The sequence below is a fragment of the Aquarana catesbeiana genome, linkage group LG05, assembly GCF_042186555.1.
Source record: "Aquarana catesbeiana isolate 2022-GZ linkage group LG05, ASM4218655v1, whole genome shotgun sequence".
NCBI lineage: Eukaryota > Metazoa > Chordata > Amphibia > Anura > Ranidae > Aquarana > Aquarana catesbeiana.
Window position 1 is genome coordinate 61,135,544 of NC_133328.1, and position 20,377 is coordinate 61,155,920.

Here is a 20,377-nt window from a genome sequence, read left to right on the forward strand (position 1 = left end):
CCTTCTTTTGCTCAATGCCTGGACCGCATACCTTCATCACTGTGCTATATGTTTTCTGCTGCACCACTGGCATGGATATATCCTCTTAGTCCTCTCAATAAATTTAGCAGAAATTAGTGCTTAAAGTAGAACTATAGGCAACACTTTTTATTTACATTTTGGATAGAGTAAGGGAGGGTTATAACCCCTGTCAGTTTATTTTTTGCCATCCCTGTCCCGTTGTGGAGATTTCCCTTAATTTCCTGCCCCATAGCCAAACAGGAAGTGAGAGGAAATCCCTGCAAATTAAGGGAATTCCCCCCTCAAGGCCCTCAGAACTAGTGCCCCTACTGGAAAATTTCAGGGCGGGTCTTAAAAGGGAAGGGTGTGGCCATGACACAAAGAGGTGGGACACATTTAAATTAGGGGTGCACAAGTTTTAGTCAGACCTAGGGCAACTTAAATCTAAATACACCATTGCCCCAAGAACTAGTTTCCCCATTGGAAGATTTCTCCTCTATTATTTTTCAGGGGACAACCCAAAATTTGGGATTTCTTTTACTTTGACTTTCAGTGATAATGGTAAACAGGACAAATAGAGAGGGTGAATCTCCCTAATAAGGGCACATACAGCAATAAAAAATAGATAGGGGTTCTAGTACATCTCCACTCAATATTGGGCACCCTGGTCATTGTATCGGGTAATTCAGATGTTCCATTTCTTATCCTGACTAGTAACCATTCCTTCAGAAATCTGAATGTTATTTAACAAGAAAATCCCTGTCATGTACAGATCTCAAACCCTTATTTGGAGCTCCTTCAGATGAATAGATATTGTTACAACTCTCACACTTCTTGTAATCTTTACCTAAGAAAAATTTATTTTTCTGTATAATTCTAAAATTGATTTTTCTGAGGGCAGGAGGTACAACTAGAACCAAGGAGCAGCCACAGTATTTCTCACCCATAACTGATTTCCCAGTTCCTGGACGTTCAGAATACATCATGCACAGTTTGAGCTGCATTTTACTGTCAAATATTGTACTGATTGTCATATTGCAAATAATTATGCATCACTGTACTTGAACTTTTATACCTGATTTATGTTTTTGTGATCCTCTTTCTATAAATAAAAAAAACAAAAAAAAAAACAGAAATGCTGTCAGATTGTAAATTCTATGAGGTTGATTTACTAAAGGCAAATAGACTGCACTTTGCAAAGTGCAATTGGATTCTGCAAGTGCAGTTGCTACAAAGCTTAGTAAATGAGGTAAAGCTTTACTTTGAAAGAATATCCAATCACATGCAAGGAAAATAAAAAAACAGCATTTTTGCATGCACATGACTGGATGATGGAAGTCAGCAGAGCTTCTGCTCATTTACTAAACTCTGGAGCAATTGCACTTGCAGGGTGCAACTGCACTTTGCAAAGTTCAGTCTATTTGCCTTTAATAAATCAACCCCTTTGTGTCCCCATGGAAAAGATTTCTTGTCTATTCCTGTTCTGACACCTGTCATGTGGATAGGAAGTGGGGGGAAATTTCTTCCTGTGTTCCCAGTGTTGGGATGTTCTTATTTCCATGTCTGTGGGGTTGAAAAACAGAAAAAGAAAAAGGAGGAAAAACCATATAACCTGACCCAAGAGATCCCAGGAGCAGATCGGGCAAATGGCCTGCAAAGCCCATTTTCAATTATTCGCTTATTACTATTACCAGTTGTTGCTCCGTATGAGGTAGTTTTTTGAAGTCTCTGATCTTCTATTTCCATTTTTAATTTGCTGTCTATGCAAACATTTCCTCTGAATTACGCAGTAACATTTTGCTCTCAGATGTAAGCAGATGATGTCCTGAGGACACCCCCCTATCATCCATATTGCTCAGTCATCTGTGTTCCTGAGAGTTCTTCAGAATATCAACTGAGCACCAATTACATGCATTTGAATATGTATGCCTGCAGGTCAGGCAAGATGGCAGTGCAATCAAACACTATTAATCAGGGGCAGCTACTTCTACACCCCCACCAGCAACGTGTGGCATTAGATTCAGATAACGTGAGCCGTGATATGGAAGCCAAAAAGGAGTTTTATAATTAGAACAGCTGAATTTAGAGCAGACTCTGTCTACACTAGATATTCATTCATTGTGACTTCTCTACTATTACAATACTATTTATCTTAATATTATGTCAAGACAAATAAATAATTCAGTCACTTAACAAGAACTGGGCATAGAGAAACAGCTACAAATCCAAACAAACCACTCATCCGTAATATTTGTGAACAAGACAGGAAATGTTTGCAGACAGAGCTTGCGTATCATGAAACCTTACACTATATTGCCAAAAGTATTGGGACGCCTGCCAGTCTTAGTCCATAGGGTTCAATATTGTGTTGGCCCACCCTTTGCAGCTAGAACAGCTTCAACTCTTCTGGGAAGGCTTTCCACAAGGTATAGGAGTGTGTCTATGGGAATGTTTGACCATTCTTCCAGAAGCACATTTGTGAGGTCAGGCACTGATGTGGACACGAAGGCCTAGCTCACAGTCTCCGTTATAATTCATCCCAAAGGTGTTCTATCGGGATGAGGTCAGGACTGCAGGCTAGTCAAGGTCCTCCACCCCAAACTTTTTAGACCTGTAAATGTAGTCAGATGAAGAAAACCTTTTTTAAAAAGCTCAATAGATCTGATAAGATGGCTCCTACATAGCAAGGCTTCCTTCGATGAGCATCCATTCTTCTATGAGCACTCAATCCATAAAAGTACAGAAAGATACACCAAACCAAAATCGGATTAAAAGAGTCCAAGATAACTTTAATTGTTGATAAAAAAAGTCCTAGAAAAACATCCAACACATTTCTGGGCCAACACCACTCCCCCTTCCTCAAGGCTACAAGGAAAAGCAAAAAATATAGTCATAATGATGAAAATTTTGTCTAGATATGTATAGATTGTATATCACAAAATCTAGAACATCCGATATTAACAACAGACTTGTCACATGTTGTCTTGATTGAATTATACAATGTTAAAAGATTCAAGTGATATACATAGTAAAACATCCAGTAAAGGAAATTAATATATAAAGTAAACTGAAATTGTGATGCAATTTAATGTATGTTTCCATCATATATCGCCTTACTTTATTGGATGTTTTTACTAGGTATTTTGTTTGCATCTTTTAACATTCTATACTTTAATCAAGATAACTGAAGTTTACATATGTTGTTATGTGATTTTCTAGATTTTGTGGTATATAATCATGTGCATTTCTAGACATAATTTGTCATCATTATGACTATGCTTTTTTGCTTATTCTTGTAGCCCTGATGAAGGGGGAGTTGTGTTGCCCCTAAAAAGCATTGGCTGTTTTTATATGACTTTTTTTATCAACAATTATAATGATCATACAGGGAAATTAAAAATGCCTTTGTGTTATGTGCAGGATAACTAACAAGTGAATCCAATTCTTACAGTAGTATTTAAGATTTTTGTATTCTTACTAGAATTTCCATTGTAGCATGCAAAATAAGCACAGGGTTGAAAATATGCATAGACTATTGCAAATTCATAATGGGGGAGATTTACAAAAACTGGAGTATGCAAAATCTGGTGCAGCTCTGCGTAAAAAACAATCAACTTTAAGGTTTTATTGACAAAGCTTAATTGAACAAGCTGAAGTTAGAAGTTGACTGGCTACCATATACAGCTACACCAGATTCTGAGTGCTTCAGTTTCCCCCTTATATGTCTAAATGTTTATGAACACATGACCATCACACATATTTGAGTTTGTTGAGAATCTCATTCCAAACTCATTGGCATCAATATGGATTTGGACCCCCTTTGTGGCTATACCAGCCTCTACACAAAAGTGTGTCTGTGGGAATTTGTGTCCATTTAACCAAAATAGCTGGTACTCACGTTGTGCAAGAACACTTGGATTGCAAATATTTTTTTTTATTCCAATTCATCCCAAAGGTGTCATTAGGGTTGAGGTCACACCTCTTTGCAGGCCATTCAAGTACCTCCTCAACAAACGTATTAAACCATGTATTTTATGGAGCTGGCTTTGTACACAGGGCACAGTTATGCTGGAAAAGAAAAGAACCTTATAGAAAACTGTTAACACAAGGTTGGAGGTGCCTAATTATCTAAAGTGTCTTTGTATGTTGTACCATTAGCAGTACTCTTCATTAAAATAAATAAGAGGCATGCCCACATACTGGCCATATAGGTAGGTGTGATGGTCAGGTATCCACAAGCATTTGGCTATATGGTGTTTGGGGAGAGAGGAGCAGAATAAATGGCTCCAATGTATGACCTTGTTCATTCGAGCTTACAGCAGAAAGTGCATTATTCCTAAACTTCAGTTTGTTGAAGAATGTACTGACAATTCAATGGAAAAGTAACAATGTATTACTGTGGACTCCAGGTGGTGCCATATCTAACTTGTATGCTATGTTGATTGCACGTTTCAAGATGTTCCCAGAAGTTAAAGAGAAAGGAATGTCTGCAATCCCGAGACTGGTTGCCTTCACATCAGAACAGGTATGACTCTTTGTTTATATCATTAGTGTTATAAATCAAATATTCACTTTTTCAGTTCAATTTGACTTTAATGTTCCCTGAATCTCCCTGTGTGCCTTTTCTTCTGTGCTTGCTGGCACTTCCAGTTCACACATCTCCTCTGTTCAAACGACTGGTCTCTGCACAGGTTTTAGATTAGGCATATTGAAAGAAGTTATAAAGAAGGGCTAATAGTATGGTGGTAGATCCACCCTACTATACGCCACGAAAGTAGCTGCTGATGATTACTTCCCATAAAAGAAAAATTACATCACTTCTCTCTTAAGTATGCATCTCCATTAATTGAGAGGAGGAGTAACAGAAAAGGTTTCTCCAAGATGTTGGGTTTTTAAAACAGCCTCAGGGAAGAAAGTTTTACATGTATGCATGCATGCACAATTTTTCCCTAGCTATTGGGCTGGGCCAATTGAGAGGAACCAGTACTATCATATGAAAGAGAGAGACCCATGCTCAACTATACCTAGAGCTTCTTTGTATTTTAGCGGCTAAATGAATAGATGCAGGGGTGAGGTAAGGTTAGTAGGGGAGAAAAAAAATGAAACCTTGTCTTTGGCCCCACATGGGCAAAGAAATAATTGGACAAATGTGTCTGTCACTCCTGTGAGCTCCTGGTTCCAATCTGTTGCTGTTGGTTACAACTCACCATGGATTCTGTCTGTTACCAGTCCAGACCCTCAACCTGATTCTTTCACTACTGTAAATTATACTTGTCTCACTTCTGTCCTGATGTAAAGCCTGAACATAACAACAGCTCCATCTTCTGGATTGGTTTCTTGTATAGCACTTTCCCATGGTCAGATGTTGTCATTAAGGCAACCCCGAGGGCTTCAACCTGGGAAGTACCTGGCAGCCAAACTCATCCCCACCATCAGAATCCCTGGTGAAGACCAGGCGCTCTTTAGACACTAGCGTTTTAGTGACAGTCCTTTGCCAACCTCTGGCAGCATAGAGTATCTACCTATATAGTGACCTCTGTAACTTAGCAGAGAGTGAGTTATATTTGTTCACGAAATAGCATTACTAAAGATGATTTAAGAATGTTTTAACGTGTAAGGAAAAAAATAGGGTTTCCGTTAAAATATGTAAGTGACGGATATGAGTCAGAGAAGGAGAGAGGGTGCTGAGCGTCACTGTTATTGGAATGGAATACCAATGAGTCTGATAGATGTGATTTTTCTCCATTATGACGCTATCGTTTACTAAAATACCAAGGGGAAAAAGGTACTTATTAGACTTTTTTCTCTCTCACGTAATAATCAAACGGAGATGGGTTGACACTTAGAAAAGAGCACTGAGAGAGGAGTAGTGACTCAACAAGCTCTGTGAATAGTACTTGTAATCACAGAGTTCTTGTTGTATAAAATTGCAGGGCTAAAATGTTTCAGAGCTGCACTGACCTCAATTGCCATTTTACACTTCATTTACATAAGGCATTCAGCTTTGTTCATGTCAGTGCTGGAGGTTCTGCAAGGATCACGCTATACATTCTCGAAATGTCGAATATTTCACATCATCATTATTTCTTGTAATTATAGGTGGCAATGCAGCAGTAGAATACTGTACAAAGGCCTTCATGTTAGAATTACTTAAAGTTTTGAAGTTTTGCTGAGTCATTTATGAACTTAAAATTTGTGTTGTACCATGTTAGCCATTAATTGATGGAAAACGTTTGGAGTTTGAAGTGATATCCTTTAATGGCTAACTTTAGTTAATAATAGCTTATAGGGCATATTCCACTTTTTTTTTTTAAAATGTATTAATGCACCCATATTGCAAAAGGAAAAGATTTTGCATTTATTAATTGTATGCATTGAAGCCTCAAAGCATTACAACTGCCATGGGTGGATCGTGGGTGCAATGCACAGGTTCCTGCTTACTATTCCTCCAGTCCCAGGTTTGTATTGAGGTACGGACGACCAGTTATGGAGCTGGAGGACGTATTTAGCACCTGTGCTCCATTGAGAACTAACAGTCCCTCTGCCACAATAGCACATGGGACTTATAGTCTTCCGTTCACAGATCTGTGTGCATAGATCTGTGAATAGATGATGTGGTGAAGAACCCTGTGATCCAGGCAAGGGAGAGGGGTTTGAGAGTAGGGGGTGGCAGAATGACACCATGTTTTATGTTACACCCTAAATATGGGTATAACATGAAACCAGAGCCATCTTTAATGCGGGGCAAAAGGGTCAGCTGCCCAGGACCCAGTTATTGTTGTGGGGCCCGAAGACGCTGCACCTTGAGCTCATGCCAGTGTTCCCATAGATATGATCTGACATTCTGGCTGCTACAATGATGCCGCTGCAGTCCCACCTCTGGCTCCTGCTGCCGCCATTAGTGGCTAGTTGCTAGGACTGCCTGGCGTCTAGCAACCAACCACGTGGCTAGTCCGACTCCGTCCCCGCATTCAGTGGAGATCAGAACTTTCTCCTGCGGTCCTGGCTGCTACCACACCTCCCGGCTCCCTCCTGCAGCTGCTAGGGGTGGTTGGCTGCTAGGACATGACCATTCATCATCTAGCAACGAACCACATGGTTTGTCTGACTCCGCCCCTACCCGTAGTGGCGTGCGGGAGTCACAGCACAGGAGTAATGGCCGTGGCATTGAGCTCTGAAGGGATGGCACGGGTATTCCACCCCTTCAGAGCGCATGCGCCGGTGATGCCACCGGTTGCATGTAGTGTGAATAACAGTGCAAGTTTAGGAGATATTCACTGTACCTAATAAGGCTTACCTGTAGGTACAAGTGAAAAAAAAAAGACTTTACTACCACTATAAGTTAGCCAGTAAAGGCTATCACATAAATTATAAACTTTCTGCATGAATTGAAAACTCAAACTTATGACATGTATGAATTTGTCCTTTTGTCATATAAATTAGTAATATGCTAAAGACCACAAATGGAAAAGTAACATTATTGAACAGTTAATCTTATTTATGAAAGTGTCTGAAAAACTGAAAAGCCAGTCTGGAGGTGGTACAGCAATTGCTTCTTAGGACACTGAATATTTGTATGCCATCATTTCCATCACAATTTCTAAAAAGAGACATCATTCCATGATGCTTCTGTGACCAAATTTGCATGTGGAACCACTGGTTTAGAAGACACTGTTCTATATTTTAGTAGTCATAACTATAGTCATCTAATAATCATCTATACTTTAGTAATCATATACTGTGGATACATCACTAGCTCTGGCAGCATTGCACAGCAGAAGAAATTACTTCCTTTTGTGAGAGTGAGAGCCCCTGTCTTAGTGAAAATTTGTGTAAAATGGACACAGGACTCTCAAAGAGGCACTTTGAGAAGTGCCAGCAGAAGATTTGTGAGCAGAGAAAACTATGCTTTAAGTTTTCTCTGGATTTTGTAAGTCTGGATTGGGGCTGGAAACTTGAGGACTTCAAAGAGCATTCGGAGGGATGGAGTCTTCAGTCTTGTGTCCGGGTTTTCCAGAAGTTCTGCAGGTTCTGTGTGTGTCCAAGTGCACATACCCATTATAAGGCAGATCTGAGCATAGTTCATGGGAGTTGGTGTGGGAGCAGTTGCTGCAGCCAGGAGGGAGGTGTGCTACCGTTTAAGAACCCAGGCAATATCCTTGAGACGAGACTTGAGAGGTTCCAGGTCAGTGGACCGAGAGAGTTGGGCCAGCTGAGAGAGTTGGGGAGACCATAGCTGAGACAACTGGAAGAGAAGGTCCTGGGGACCAGAGGGGACTGTGAGTCTTGGAGGAGTGTGAAAGCCTGGAGTGTCAGGAGAACCTTTTCCTAGAGGCCAGGAGTGGGCCTGCGCAACTTTGTACTGCAACCAAGGCTGAGTGAGCTTTGAGAGCCAGGTGGCATTTTTGTTTGTGTTGTCATTTTTTGGAGAAGAACCCCTGTGTGGGCAACCCATGCATGTATGAACTTTCATTTTTGTTACTTTCAATAAAAGTGGGCTACCACGCCCTTAAACTGAAGTTCCTGTTGGCTGTGAACTCACGGAAAACGCATCTACCACTGAGCTAGACATCCCCCAATATCACACTTTATTTTCAGTTAATGTCCGCCTGTCCTTTGTATGATCCTGGAAATAAAACTAATTTGCCAAATTATTCGATTACATCACACACTATAGTTCCCATTTCTTTTTCCACCCACCTTGGTGCTGCTCCTGAATAAAGCACACCAGTCATGATAAAAAGCCAAAAACTCTCCCATGCTTAAGCTAGATTTAGGGTCATTACTAGATGCTTGCTTGGAAAATTTCTGGGATCTCCAAGTCTAGGCCATGTCTGTCAATTTTTTGGTTCTTCCTGTAACTTTTGACCACATTTTAAACACACTTACATTTTAGCACAGTGCCCTTTGCATTCGGCCATTACACCTTCTCTAAGTGCCTTAGGTTATTTGGAATCTCGATAAAACTCCTGTTCTACTGCCAGAATTGGTGGACTGACACTTTAAGGTGGTTGCTCATGGCTGAACCCTCTCCAGCTCCCCCATGTTCCGACATACATAAGAACATTATTGGTTACTCTCTGCCACAACTTGATAAATATTTTTGTTTTTATTTTGTGTATTTTACTTAGAAAGATAGGCAAGTCAAGTATTTTTTTGCCTATATAAATCTGCAAAATGCTTTAAGAGATAATCACCAGTTTGCTGTGAATAACATTTTGAGGCAGAAACTATTAAATGCTATAAAAACCCATGAAATGTACTGATTTAATCGTAATTCCTTATGCTCTTTTTCAGAGTCACTTTTCAGTAAAGAAGGGTGCTGCTGCCTTGGGTATTGGCACCGACAGTGTGATCCTTATCAAGTGTGATGAAAGGTACGCAAGAACTTCTAAATGTAATTTAACATCAAAGATTAGAGCTTGAGTCATTCACTGATTTAGGTCACAGAAACACGACACGTAGAGCAGAATGAGCCGTCACTAAATGTAATCTGTTTGCTCACATTTATTGCTATAAAACAGGGTGACCTCAATTTACCTGAAGTTGTCAAGTGCATTCAAACATGGCATTGTGAATGACTAGTGGTTATATAATCATTGAGACTAAAGAACAATATCAAAGATTTATATATATATATTGATTGATTGATTGATATAAATACTTTTTTCCATTTACTATTTTGGAATTGCAAAAACAGTGAAAAAAAGGTAGGCACTACTTTAGTGAAGTTTTTTTTTTTTCTTTTTCACTGTTTTGCAATTCCAAAAGCATTAGTTACACTTAAAGGGGCAGCTGCATCTGGTCACAATATTGTTGAGTTGGCGCCCTCTTACACACATTTTCTTTTTGGATCACATAACCTTCATAACCTCTCAGCTGCATAGGAGACTTAGTGAGCTGGGGGTGGAGACAGCAGGGGGTTTCAGCCAGAGGCAGAAAATAGCAGTGCACTGATCTTCCCAGTGAATGGCTGTGTAGTGTGGCATGTCAGTCTTGACCATTGGAAGACAGACAGAGCATGCTCTAAGCACGCCCAGAAAAATTACCATCCTGGGAGGGATGTGTTTTATGCCTAGCATGGTCTGTTTGCAATAGGAAAGCAGATAGATCACCAGGTATTTCACACAAAGGAAGCAATGCAAAGAGAGCAGAATACTTTTTAACACAAGTAACTGGTACAGCGTACACATATCAGGAATATGAAATGTTGGGACAACAAATAATGTAAGGACAATACTAAGTATAAAATGATTTCCAGCTAAAGAAGCTGTCTCTAATCTAATTTTCACACATTTTCCATGCTCTTATTACCTGTTGTTTACATTGCTCAATAACTTAAGTTAAAAACACACAAACAAAATGATCAGTGAGAATCACTGATCCCTGTGAATCCATTCCATCTCCTTTCCTACCTTCTCTATTCATATATGGCTGTGTCATTTACAGTTTATGGAAACTTGATCAGCCTATTTACAGTATATGAGAGTTTTGAACATACCATTAAAAAATTATGTGTCTGGGAATTTCATTCATAAGATCATTTGAAGGGCTTCCTTAGCCTTATGCTTTGGGACATATAGTCTTGTATGCACCATGTATTACACATATTTATAAAATTAAATATGTTACATTAATAGTAAAAAAAATGAATCAACTGTTTAAACATGTATAACATGTATAAGCTGAAAAAATGTTTTATAATTCAGCGCTTACCAGAGGGGCCACTGGTATTAAATGGGTCTCTCTTACCTGTCCAGAGGCTATCAGCCCAAGTACCAGTTCCAGAGCACACTGACAAACACAGGCTCAGTGTAGGGGTGTCTGTTTGAAGCTTTATTGTAGAACTTGAACAGGAGAGAGGGGTGAGGGTGTGGGATACTCCAAAAATGCAAAAAATGCTAACATGTACAGGAGGACAGATTCTCAAGCAAAAATCCTTCATCAGCAACCTTAAATATTGCTGAAGGTGAAGCGGACAGCCAGTCCCTCTGAGACTCTGTAAAAGCAGTCACTGTCCTTGTAGCTACCCTTGACATCTAACCTTCAAAGCACAGGCACACCTAAAGCTACGGGCAAGAGGTCCTGCTCTCAATGTCAAGAGACAGCTCTCCAACCAGCTTTCCAGCGACACTCTTCAGTGAAAGTGATCCTTTTCCAGTCCAGCTTCCTAAGGTAGTGTCCTCAGCAGATGTCTTTCATGTCTTTCAGGCCCTCAGCCAAGCATATGCTGAGGCCTAACAGCTGTTCAGTAACTCCGTCTTCCTCCCAGGAGCAGACACCCCAGGATAAGAAAACTCTGAACAGCCCTCCCATACATTTTTCTTCTTCTCAGTCACCTTCTGGGTACCCCCTCCCAGGGATTGGTCAGAGAGGTCTTCCAAAGGCAGGTAAGAGCAATAAACCACCAGGCTTAGAGAGCCCTGGCCAGACCTGAAAAATAAACTGCTGCTCAAATGGGTACAGCAGTGCCAAAAACTAAATTTAACCAGCCTGGGGCAAGGTATTTCAATAATAATAATAATTATTATAATTAAAATGAAATTGACTCAAACCATTATAGTTTCTCTCTGAAGTGAACATGTTAGACAATAAAAGTACCTTTGTTAGCCCTTTAATTGTGCAATGTTTGCATTGTTTGCTTGAAGACAAGGGGCTCAGATCTACAGTCCCTGCTCTTACGTGGACTAAATCCCCACCCCACAACAAATATGCCACATTTCCATCAAATCTATGAAAATAAATAAAATATATAAAAATGTCAAATCTGTATTAAGTTGCCTGCCAGGAGTTAAAGTGGTTCTAAAGTCAGAAGGTTATTTTTTATCTTAATGCATTCTATGCATTCTATACAAGATAAAAAAAAACCTTCTGTGTGCAGCAGTTCCCCTCAGCACCCCTAATACTTACCTGGCCCACCTCGATCCAGCAATGTTGCACTGAACCGTGGCTCCGTGTCTGAATGGACACACAAAGCAGCGGCTTGGCTCGAGTGCCCCTATAGCAAGCTGCTTGCTGTGGGGGCACTCGTCAGGATGGAGGTGTCAGGAGCGCCAGTGAGGCACCCAAGAAGGGGAGGATCTGGACTGTTCTGTGCAATACCACTGCACAGAGTAGGTTTAAAAAAATGAGACTTTAGTGTCACTTTAACATTATAGGTGTGTCTATTCCACAGTTGTCTACTACTTACCCAAGTTCAAGTTCTACAATAAAGCAGCAGAAAAAGCACACCCCTAGACTGGTTAAAGCGGAGCGCCGCCGAAAAAATTTTTTTTAAAAGTCAGCAGCTACAAATACTGCAGCTGCTGACTTTTAAAATATGGACACTTACCTGTCCAGGGCGCCCGCGATGTCAGCACCCGAGGCCGAAGCGTCTTTCCGTCCTCGGGTGCTGCCGCCTCCATCTTCAGTAAGGGAATCAGGAAGTGAAGCCGTGCGGCTTCACTTCCCGGTTCCCTACTGCGCATGCGCGAGTCGCACCGCGCAATACGAATGCTCCCTGCTGCCTCTGGGACCCGTGTGTTTCCCAGCAGGCAGCGGGGAGGGAGCAGGAAGTGGCGTAAATAACCGCAGATTCTGCGGCTATCTACACCGGAAGTGGGTACAGATACCTGTAATATACAGGTATCTGTACCCCCCTCCCCCCTGAAAGGTGCCAACTGTGTCACCGGAGGGGGGGAGGAACCTGATGAGTGGAAGTTCCACTTTTGGGTGGAACTCCACTTTAATGAGTCTGAAGAATGATTGGAACTGCCTGGCAGCGGGGCAATTACTGGGAAAATAACCCTGACTATCTACTCAATGGCTCCTCCGGGGATAGTGCTACATATACTTACCTAAGCCTGATCTCGGGCAGTTGTGCTTGGAACAGGTTTTGCTAGACAGGAAAGTTTTAGCTAGATGCACACTTTAAGATGTATGTTTATGATTAGTTTTGTTGTCTAAAATCCTAATTACAGTATATTAATCATAGACTAAAATGCCCATTATGTCCTATGCACTGCTGCCAATGATTTCATAGTATGTTCTTATAAACTTCTAACAAAACTTTGAAGTTCTAACCTACTTATTTTCAGCAATGTGATAGAAATTACTATGAGCCACATTATCCTCTGTTATTATATTCTTATGATTTGGCAAAGGGAGATACACGCATTGGAAAATATTTACTTTTATGCTCCTAATTACAGGGGGAAAATGATTCCATCAGATCTTGAAAGGAGAATCATTGAAGCCAAGCAGAAAGTATGGACCATTCATTCCCTATAAGTGTTCCATCCCACCATTATTTTTTGCAGAATAGGTTGTAGCTGTTAAAATCACTGGAAGCAGGAACATCTGGTGGTTTATTATATGTGTAGGATAAATGATAGATTGCACACATGGCTGATTTTTAATGAATACTATCTTCCTGCTGTGGAAAGGTTACCTCTATGACCTCTAACCCCTGACTTTCAAGCTAAAGTGTCGGACTTTGTCAAAGTAAAGAAAAGCTAATATGGGTGGGGGTCACTATAAATCTTGCAGTCTAAAGGCCTAGTGACCAGTATTGCCTGTGGTCTCCCTGCAGCTGATCTTTCCCCATTACTAACTTACTTATTCTACACTGTTTCTATGTGTAGAGGCAGCCATCTTGGTAGAGGAAGGGCTTTTGCTTCCTCCTGTCAGAGTTTTAGGCAAGAACTTCAGTGAGCCACTCAGCTTTGACATCTCACTTTAACTCTCCTAAGACTAGAAGTCAGAGGCAGCGGTGCCTTAGATATCACACTGCAAGTATACACCTATGAGGCGGTAGGCACACTCACATACCAGGAAATGCTCTGATATATTTTTAAGGAGGAATTCAATCTTCACTTTCTGAGTTCAGTTCCACTTTGCAAGAAGAAAAGATCAATATATCAACTCACCAAAAACAAATCCCCTGGCAAAAAGTATCCACACTACCATGTACTGATACACATATAACAAAAAAAAGTTTATTGATGTAGCACCCTGGAGTTTAGACAAGGTTGCTCCTAAATTTACCTACCAGGTGTAACTGCCTTGGCTAATTGTTAGGGATCAATTGATTTCTTCCTAAGTCTGGCATTGCTACACTTTTCTCTTGTTCCGCTAGGTGGCTGGGTACCTGGTGGCATTAGATACTAGAAGGGCAATGCAAGGTTAGATTATGGGAATATGGGGTATCTCAACCAATAGGCAAGGGCTTCCCTTGAATCCCTTGGCCTGCTGAGAGAACCTATATATTTGGGTGGAGTCAGGTGATCTGTGTTCTGTGCCACCTGGACGGCTGTCTGGGTGGACGTGTGTTGTGCTTCCCGGGCTGCTAGGCCAGAGATTGGGCCTATCCCGGGCACATCTGGCTGCTAGGCTATCTGAGGCCTATCCAGAAGCAAGAGAGCAGCGCAGGGTTGAGATTGCGGCTTACAGTCCAACCAGAAGTGACGCTTCTGCCGGCCAGAGAACCTGTCGTGGTCAGAGGTAGAGAGGAAGCTGTTGCCATAAGGGACCAACCACCTTATTACCAGGGACCACAGTGAGTAGCTAAAGCAAATACAGTATAGCAGTATTCTCACCAACCCGGGGACGGTGAAAAATTTGGAAACTTCAATGGTTATCAAGCCAGGGACCCAACCAGCGCTTACAGAGCAGCCTTGTGTGTCAAGCCAGGGAACGAGCAGGCAAGTGGGGTGAAGCTTGAGAAGTATCTTGAGTGCCAAGCTAGGGACCCAGCAGAAAGGCAGGGGTGACGCTTGAGGAAGATACTACCGTGAAGATTGGAGGAGCTCAAGGGATTCAGTGGCAGTGAATCATCTAGTCTAGTGAGAGACTGAGAGCTCAGTGGGCTGAAGAACTACAAGAAGTGATTGTAGTGGAAGTGAAGGAACTGTTACACTTTGTGTTGAAACTGTTAAAGAGTGTTGCCATAGGAGACAGCATTTCCTCACATGCAGATGTGGCATCTCGCTGGATGCCTTTCCCTGCATGGCTGTCCTCCTGTTGAAGTCTCAGGGTCTGCCAATTAATCTTGCTACTACCGAAGGGTGTCCTGGCCCTAACCCTCTCTCCCAAAGTTCTGCTAAGAGAAATAAAATCTCTTTTGCATTCAAGAAGTGTCTGGCGCCCTATGAATCTAACTGCTTTGCACCCACCATGCCTCACAACCCACCATATACTGTAAGAAGGATGTCAGCTATTTCTGGCCCTGGAGGTTCTCATTAGACCAAAGGAGGCTGTGACCTTGCTACATTAATAAATACCAAAATCCATTTCATAGAAATCAGACAAAGCTGTTCTATTCCTGAAAATGAGAAATGAGACTGTACTGAAAAAACTAAAGGAGAGTGGTGCAACCACCAGGGCTGCCGATATATGTAAAGCATCAGAATCTGCACAGTTTGAGTGATCTCTATGCATGGATTGTCCTCTATAGTTATTTAAATCGGCACTCGTATAGTACTTTATTAGCCTTAATCATTTATTTTACATGCATATCTATCTTTCTGATACATGTCCATTGTTCTAGGTCTTGTGTTTTGTGACCTGGTTCACACCAACCAGGGACTATTGGTGAGTTCCAGGACTGGGTGGTTGGTGGTATGGGTTTCAGATACATGGTTGTTTGTATATTCTTCTCCATGTGCTTTGTGGGGATTGCAAGGAGGCTAGCATGGGTGTCTGATTTATATAAAACAGGTTTTGGTATTTAATAATAAACTTTTTCTTGTTATATTTGTATCACAGGAATTTGTTTTTGATGAGTTCAGTTCCACTTTAAAGGAACTCATGTTATTCAGTCTATAACTAATTGAGGGTCCCATCTGTAGTTTTTAGTGAACACAGGAAAGCAGGCTGGACTAGTACATTCAACAGAACATCATCTATTTTTTCAATAAAGATATTTGCCCTCAATAAATATTGGAAAATCTTTGTTTCCTTTTGCAGGGATTTGTTCCATTCTTTGTCAGTGCGACAGCAGGTACCACAGTTTATGGTGCTTTTGATCCTCTTGTTGCAATCTCTGATATCTGCAGAAAGTACAAGATATGGATGCATGTTGATGTAAGTATCCGCTCTTATGCACTCATTGTTACTATCCAAGTAGTACCAAAAGAGATTGTCACTTGCTGTATTCTCTAGATGATCCTGCCTTCGTATGAGTATTTTATGTTATTAATCAGGGCATGTAGCACAAGCTGTATGTCATTATTCATCCCTAACTAGTTACTCACAGCCCACGTGAGCCTGAAAGGGCAGCTTCACCTTTGAGCTGTACACTGCAACTGGACAACAAGCAAGAAGGCTGCACCAGCCTAGTGCATTACCAATGGTACCATTTATTAGAATGTAAACATGGACAGTTATACACAAAGACAAACTATAGCCTCAATTGTGAGTGTTAACAACCTCAGCATAGGCATTCTCCTGATACCAGTGTCCACAATCCCAGCATATTTTGTTTCCCTCACTTCTGTCCACATCACTATACATCGATTGCACTTTGGTATCAGAGCTTCCTCTCCAGTATCTGCACTACAGTCTGTCACATCATGTCATGCACTGTCTACAGTAGTTTCTCCAGCAGTGCACTACATTTTTAGTTGCCTTCCCCCTTTTATACTCTTTCTGAAATATCATTTGCTGCATTCACACTAGAGGTTGACCGATATATCGGCCGATATTTGCCCTTTTTTAATAAATCAGCATTGGTTGATAATTAGGCGATAATTAGGCCGATTAACACTGACCGCACCGTGCCCCGTCGACCCACTCCCAGTCTTCCTCCTCCCTTCCCCACACTCCATTGGCAGAGCAGCGCTTGACGCTTGTCAGAGCCGCTGAGTGTGTGAAACTGACATATGTAACTGAGTGCAGAGAGAGACCAGCTGTCAGAATTGAGCGTTGATGTCGGGGGTGGGCAGCTATCAAACACCAGCCAATGGGATGGGATCTGGGCAGGCCGCAATGTGTATGTGACCCCGCCACCTTTCTTATGCAGCCCAATCATTGGCTGGTGTTTGATAGCTGCTGGGTCCCGCCCACCCCCAACATCACCGCTGAATTTTGACAGCTGGTCTCTCTCTGCATTCAGTTACATATGTCAGTTTCACAAACAGTTACACTATATGAGCTCAGTGTGAAACCTGCCAGTGCCAACCAGTGCCACTTGCCAGTGCCAATCAGTGCCAACCAGTGCCATCTTCCAGTGCCAATTAGTGGCAACCAGTGCCACTTGCCAGTGCCAATCAGTGCCAACCAGTGCCACCTACTAGTGCCAACCAGTGCCACCTGCCAGTGCCAATCAGTGCCATCTGTACTGAGGACGTCCAGTGTGTGGTAGAATGACAGGAGCAAGCAGGAGGGAGTGGAGTGGGAGTGGGTGAGTTTATGAGATGAAAGGAAAAAAAAAAGAAAGAAAAATCGGCCTAAAATAACGACCGCAAAAATCGGTATCATATATCGGCCATCGGTCGCCCAGATTTCTAAATATCGGCATTGAATAGAGAAAATCCCATGTCGGTCGACCTCTAATTTACACCCTTCAAGTTCTTATGATTTTTATGGTATTTGGACTTGGAGCCCTCAGGCTGCTGCCTTGTAACTGGTATTCGAAACTTAAATGCTTTTCTTGCTGTCCTCTTGCTGTGATAGAGGAGATAAGACCTCAAAATACATATTATTAATATTATTATTATTACACAGGATTTATATAGTGTCAACAGTTTAAACAGCACTTTAAAAAGTTAAGGCAGACAGTACAGTTACAATACAAATAAATACAACCATGAGAGGGGGGGGACTTTGAGGCAGCAATAACCATCAACAAATGTATATAAAATTACAAAGATTTTAAAGCATGATTAAAAACCTCAAAGGGAATAAAACATAATATGTGCAAAATAGAGGAGAAACAAAACATATGTTGCTCTCGGTCTGCCACAAGGGCTGCAAAGCCCAATGCTGACCCCTAAAGGTTTCACTTCGTAGAGTCTTCTTCAGGGGGTTCTTATGGACAGAGATAGTCGTAAATTGAAAAAATCAAGAGATTGAGCATCCTATAGAATCCTATATTTTATATACATTTGTTGATGGTTATTAGTGCCTCAAGGGCCCCCCCATGGCTGTATTTATTTGTAGTTGTTAGGGCCCTGCTCTTGAGAGCTTACAATCTAAGCAAGGGATACAAAAGGTAATAATCATGGGTAGATGAGTTGTTCGAGCAAATAAATAGAGTTATTAGACAGAGCTGGGATAGGCTGAGGTCAGAGTAGGGGTAGCTGTACAGATTGCACTGCCTAAAGGCAGAATAGGAGATAGCTGTACAGGTTGGAGTAAGCAGTTCCAGTTCATGGGAGAGGCGATGGAGCAGTCCTTGAGTAGAGTAAGGGAGGAGGTAATGAAGGGATAGAGAGCAAGAGGTCTTGGGAAGAGCAAAGATGATGGTTTGGTTGATATTTGAAATGAGGTCCTAGATTGTAAGCTCTAATGAGCAGGGCCCTCTGATTCCTCTTGTACCAGACTGTATTGTAACTGTAATGTCTGCCTTCATTTTGTAAAGCACTGAGCAAACTTTTGGCGCTATATAAATCCTGTATAATAATAATGAGGTTGGTTATGTAACTGTGGGCAGAGATGTGAATGGCTCTGTATATCAATATTTTGAATTCTATTTGTTGGGTGACCAGAAGCCAGTTTAGGGATTGTCAGAGAGGAGGAGTGGAGGCTTAGCATTTAGTAGGATAGATGCGTCTGGCAGCAGCTTTCATGATAGGCTTAAGGGAACATAGCCTGTGTAGAGCTAGGTTATTGAGGAGGGAGTTACAATGGTCAAAGCAGGATCCCCTAATAGGCACTAATCCCTTCAGCTAAGCCCGCTCTACTTTCTGATAAACCCTATTCCTCCATCCTTTCTACTAAGCGCTGTCCCCGTACTGTGTTCTCAAACAATTCATGCATTTTAAAGCCTATGAACTGTTATTCCTCACCACACTGGAGGTGACATGTGTTTGCCGTGCTGGTTAGGTTCTGCATGGCCTAGTTACTCTACACCAGCCATCCCTTGCTATAGACTGATTACTGAACAGAAGATATCACTCAGAGAGGGAGGACTTTTTTGCGGGTAGTATAATATACGTTTGCTAAAGACAACTAACACCAAAATATTTTTTGGTGGTCATGGCCTATCGACACTATCAAGGCATTGGGTAAAAGATCCAGGCAAGGTGATCTAGATAAAGACTGAAGTTTTCACTTATGTTTTTTCGTAGTTTTTTCAAGTATGTTTTTTCACTTTGGCCTCCCCCACTCTGCTTCTTGAATGTCTTTTTGTGAAACAGACTTAAACTTTGAGTTTAGGTTCCCTTTAAAATGAAATGCAGATATTTCAAGTATGGATACACAAGACTTTAAAACAATCCGGCAGCCAGCCAAGCTCTGCCAAATGTTTTGGAAAGGAACGAACACTTAAGGCTTGTATTCCTCTAGTAGCAGGTACAGGTTATGAAGCTTTCATACAAAGTACTTACTGTATGTTAACTGAAAATTTGCTTTTCCTTCTCACAGGCGGCATGGGGTGGAGGATTGCTGATGTCAAAAAAACACCGATGGAAGTTGAACGGTGCTGACAAGTGAGAGCCATTTGTTTGTTTTTGTCAGGCACATTTTCATACCTTAGCTGACTGCAGCAACAAACATGCAGGGAGGAAAGAGAAAGGACTGTCTTATTTCCTTCGGCAACTTCCAGTTCATTCACATCACTGGGTGGAAGAAGCAGTGCTGTGACATTTCCTCTGGCCAACCCCGTACTATTTTCATGGTCTGTCTTTCTCTCCTTGGACTGGTATGGAAGCAGAAATAATTATGTAAAAAGTTGCAGCCTGTAATCGGGCTTAAAAAAAAAAAAAAGCTCAGACGAACATTATTTGCACCAAAACTGACTACATAGCAAGTAGCAATAGGCAAATCAATTAGTTTCATTCTATTGGCAGTCTGATGAATTAAAACCGGCAATCTGCAATGTGAATCATCAGCATTAAAGGGAAACCGCTTCAGATACTGGCAGAGGTGGACCCCTAGTGACAGAATCTCTTAAATTGAACTAGAAAATGGGATCTTTGCTTGTATATGCTTTTATTTGGTCTAAACTAAGTCTTTCAGGCCACAGGGCATAAAGCATACTAGAAGTGAATGGGTAAGCCATTCAAAGAATTTCTTTACCACTTTAGAAGCAAATTAATTCACCTAATGAGGAGTCCAGCACACATCCAGTTGGGTTCATGCCAGTAGATTCACTGATCAATCAATGTAACTTGCAATTTTGGGAAGAATTATAAGTGATTACACACTTATGCCTTGTCCACACGGTCGGATTTTCAGA

The 20,377-nt window shown here is 41.4% G+C and overlaps 1 protein-coding gene across 1 annotated transcript in view; it reads left to right on the forward strand.

Moving 5' to 3' along the window:
• GAD2 (glutamate decarboxylase 2) overlaps positions 1 to 20,377 on the forward strand; it is a 133,117-nt gene that overhangs the window by 73,474 nt on the left and 39,266 nt on the right. Inside the window, exons 7-11 of the mRNA XM_073629789.1 lie at positions 4,410 to 4,525; positions 9,298 to 9,377; positions 13,191 to 13,245; positions 15,946 to 16,062; positions 19,564 to 19,628. Of these exons, the coding sequence (XP_073485890.1) occupies positions 4,410 to 4,525; positions 9,298 to 9,377; positions 13,191 to 13,245; positions 15,946 to 16,062; positions 19,564 to 19,628 (433 nt within the window). The remainder of the gene's footprint in view (positions 1 to 4,409; positions 4,526 to 9,297; positions 9,378 to 13,190; positions 13,246 to 15,945; positions 16,063 to 19,563; positions 19,629 to 20,377) is intronic.